General features: G+C 36.2%; 1 protein-coding gene across 1 annotated transcript in view; it reads left to right on the top strand.

Annotated features, from left to right (window-relative positions):
* Positions 1 to 4,016, top strand: part of LOC106883256 (uncharacterized) — a 58,958-nt gene that overhangs the window by 50,207 nt on the left and 4,735 nt on the right. The window contains exon 14 of the mRNA XM_052971576.1: positions 3,189 to 3,218. Within this exon, the coding sequence (XP_052827536.1) occupies positions 3,189 to 3,218 (30 nt within the window). The remainder of the gene's footprint in view (positions 1 to 3,188; positions 3,219 to 4,016) is intronic.

The following is a 4,016-nucleotide window of genomic DNA, read 5'->3' as shown; positions in this document are numbered from 1 at the left end:
TATAATAAGTATTTTATATACATTCATTTGTTATTTATTGTTGGTTGATATATACATTCATTTATTATTATTATTGTTGTATTTTGACCTGAAGATTAGCTATATTTTTGAATAAAATTGATTTTCGATAGTTTTAATCGATTTTAATCGATTTAAATTTCCTTTCTATTTGAAAATTAGTTATGAAACACGTGGAGTCATTTTATTATCTTTATCTTATGATATTTACTTTGTATTATATTATACTTATTTATTGTGCTTTTAATTATTAATTTTTCTGTGACAGTGGATTTTCATCGATGAGTTCATGAACCTTGGTTCTTTTCCCTAAAACTATATATTTTTATATATATATATATATATATATTAGCACTTTCATTGTTTTCCGTATAAACCTGTTGTTGTTCTTTTTCTTCTCATTCCTGTTTTCCATTCTTTTTCCCCCTCTCATTCTATTCCTACTCTATGTTTATCTGTGTGTGTGTGTGTGCATATGATTCTTTGTTTGTGTGACTAAGTGTATTAGGCTCAAGATCATAAGGCTGTGAGTTCAATACCTGACAGCACGTTGTGTTCTTGAGCAAGATACTTTGTCATGTTGCTCCAGTCCACTCAGCCAGCACAATTGAGTAGTACCTGTATTTCAAAGGGCCAGCCTTTTCCACGCTGAATCCTCCTGAGAACTACATAGAGGGTATGTTTGTTTGTGGAGTGTTCAGCCACCTGCACATTAATTTCATGAGCAAGTTGTTCTGTTGATCGGTTCAACTTGAACCCTTATCGTTGTAACCAACAGAGAGCCAGTTTTAAAAGAAGACATAGACTTCCTAACATCATAAATGTTATTTCTCATTTGTATTTTATTTGCCATATTTAAATATCGTCCAATATCACTTTTGCTTTTCATCCTTTCCAGGCAAAGAAAACAACTAGAGTTTTGTTTTCATTGGATTGCTGCTTGCATCCTAAAAATGCTTTAAAAATGTCAGCCTTGTACCAATATTTGAAGTCATCTTGTTGTTTAGCCTAAGTCAGCCCTGACTATTATCAAAAGCAGCCAGCTTTTTATATTGTCCAATATGCCTTTTGCTTTTTTTTAAACTGACATTAGGGTGTGATTCAAAGAAGATTTGGCTGCTATTTTTAGCAGGTCATCGATGGCTTGTGATAGCACTAGTTTTCATTTCTTAACTTCAGATCAGCCCTAATCAAGCTGAACTATGATGAAAGGCGTTCCAACTATGACCATCATATCTTTCTTGTATATACAGAATTACACTGCCTAAAGTGTTTTTCCATTATTTTTAATTCTTTTTTGTTTTAAAGTGCAATTTGTGGGAGATTTGGCTATTATTTCTAGCAGGCCAAGCAACCATGTAACAGCTTTTGGCTTAAGTCCTTATTTCTTTTCACTCTTTAAGCATTCAGATTACTCAGTCAAATGTAATGCTTATTGATTGATTTGCATTGTTTTGAATTAATTATGCATTAACTTGTAACTTTGAGATTTTGATAATGTGATTGTATATTTTTAGAATGACATTGTATGGTAGGTGTGAGAGGCTGAATCTGGTCAGTTTGAACATAAAATAGGTAGAATATTTGGGCCTGATATGGTCAGTTTAAATGTTAGAAGGTAAAATAAGAACCTGTGGAGGTGCATGGCTTAGTGGTTAGGGTGTTGGACTCATGATTGTAAGATTGTGGTTTCATTTCCTGGACCAGACAATGCATTGTGTTCTTGAGCAAAACACTTCATTTCATGTTGTTCTAGTCCACTCAGGTGGCAAAAATGAGTAATCCTATGATGGACTGGCGTCCTGTCCAGGTGCGGAATTTATACGCCATGGAAACCAAGAAACCAGCCCTTACAAGTCAGCATGACTCAAGAAGGTAACCTTTAAATAAGGACCTGACATAGCGAACTGACAGAGTCAATAAAATAATGGACAAGATACTTTGCCATATTAAGTTACATCCCTTTAAATTCTGAGTTCAAATCCTGTAGAGGCCGGCTTTGTTTTCCATCTTTCCAGAGTTGATAAATAAAGCAGCTACCAAGTGCAAAGCATTAGGGGAGAACAATCTTTAGGTGCTCATGAACCCAAGATGGTATGCCGAAGATGTACTCCCCCACCCTCCACCCCTCATTCCTACCTGTGTTTCCCCCACCACCACCACCCATTATTCCTACCTATGTTAAACCGTGTTCCCAAATGCCCCCTCCACAAGGGATACATAGATTCATAGATCTCTAGAGTTCTGGTGCTGCAGCACACATATGATGGTAATTAGAGGCTTAGCAGATCAATATAATGAAATGTACCCTCCAAAAAATGTGTTTAGCCCTTCAGCATTTGTACCAGTCGTATCCAGCCAAAGTTTTCTACATATTTTATGTTCAATTTGGCTGGATCTGACCTCTCACACCTACCCAACAATGTCATTCTAAAAATAAGCAATTACATCGTCAAAATCTCAAAACTACAAGATAATGCATTGATTAAATCAAAACAATGTGAATAAATAAGCATTACATTTAACTGAGTAATCTAAATGCTAAAAGGTTAAGGGAGACAGTGTTGCTAGGTTGAGGAAAAAATTTGGGCGCCGTGTTAAAATAATGATTTTTTTTATGCAAGAATTTATTCAAAAACAACAACAACTATTCTTCAAAATAAAGACCATTTTCCACAATCTTCTGCCAACGATCTGCAAGCTTTTGGATTTGGTCAAAGTACCAATCCTTCGGTTTTGAATCAAAAAATTCTTGACAAGTTTCTTCAACTTCATCAAATGACTCAAATTGGTCACCTTTCATAAAGTGCTGCACTGATCGGAAGAGACTGTAGTCAGATGGAACAACATCTTGACTAAAAGCTGGATGCAGCAGAACTTCAACATCATCCAGTTCGTCAATCTTGTTGCTGGTCTTTCTGACAGTGTGTGGCTTTCCATTGTCATGTTGAAACAAAGCACATTTTCAATGAACAAGTCTTGGGTATACACGCACACAGTGAGTCACCATCGAACATGACAAGAACTGAATGAACACACACACACCACAAAAAAATATAAAAAGGCTTGATTTTAACACAGCACACAGACTTTTTTCCCTCAACCTAATATTTCACGTAAAAATGATATTGTGAACTGTAATTTAACTTAACTTTGCTTTTATATTCTAGAAACACTGTTTTGAATTCCAACATCACACAGTAAGTACATTATTGTAACTGTTGGTATTACTGTTGTTGTTACTTTCTGTATACACAGAACTACATTGTTTTATGCAGTGTTTCCCAATGGAGGCAGTGACTTTCCAGAAGGGTATTGAAGAAAAGTGGGGGATAATGGGGGTAGCTAAATGGGGGTCATTGGATGCAACCCCCTGCCAAAAAAAACATATTGGTTTAATTAGGGTAAGTTTTATTTGTGAAATACAGTTGTTGTGCATTTGTTGCAGAAAATCATCTACATTTGTAATGGTGAATGTGGGGTGGCCCTAGGAATGTGGCCTGGAAGCCTAGGGGGCGGCAACCTGAAAAAGTTTGGGAACCACTAATCTAATGTGTTCTTCCATTTTTAAAAGGTGTAATCTGTGGGAGATTTGGCTGTTATTTCTAGCTGGCCAAGCAACCATATTGTTGTTGTTGTTACAGTTGTTGCTGCTGCCAGTCTTGTTACTGAGGAACCTCAGCCAAAACAAGTCTTTGTTCAAGAGTGTTCCAGCCATGACTATCCTGTCTTATTCCACAATAGTGTGTCCAAGGCCACATTTTTGCAACTTTACAAAATGAATTAAAGAAAAAAAAAAAAAGCGAACAAACATTACAGGTGCATGCCCTAGTGGTTAGAGTGATAGGCACATGATCATAAGTTCAATTCCTTGACCAGGTGGCATGATGTGTTTTCCAGTGAAGCACTTCATTTCGCTTTGCTCCAGTTATTAATGAGTACTAGCTGAGTGTTGATACTCATTTCCTGTCTTCTCTTCTGCTCCAGCTATCACATCC

The sequence above is a fragment of the Octopus bimaculoides genome, chromosome 1, assembly GCF_001194135.2.
Source record: "Octopus bimaculoides isolate UCB-OBI-ISO-001 chromosome 1, ASM119413v2, whole genome shotgun sequence".
NCBI classification, from domain to species: domain Eukaryota; kingdom Metazoa; phylum Mollusca; class Cephalopoda; order Octopoda; family Octopodidae; genus Octopus; species Octopus bimaculoides.
Note: the sequence above shows the minus strand (reverse complement) of the source record. Positions and strands in the feature narration are given on the sequence as shown.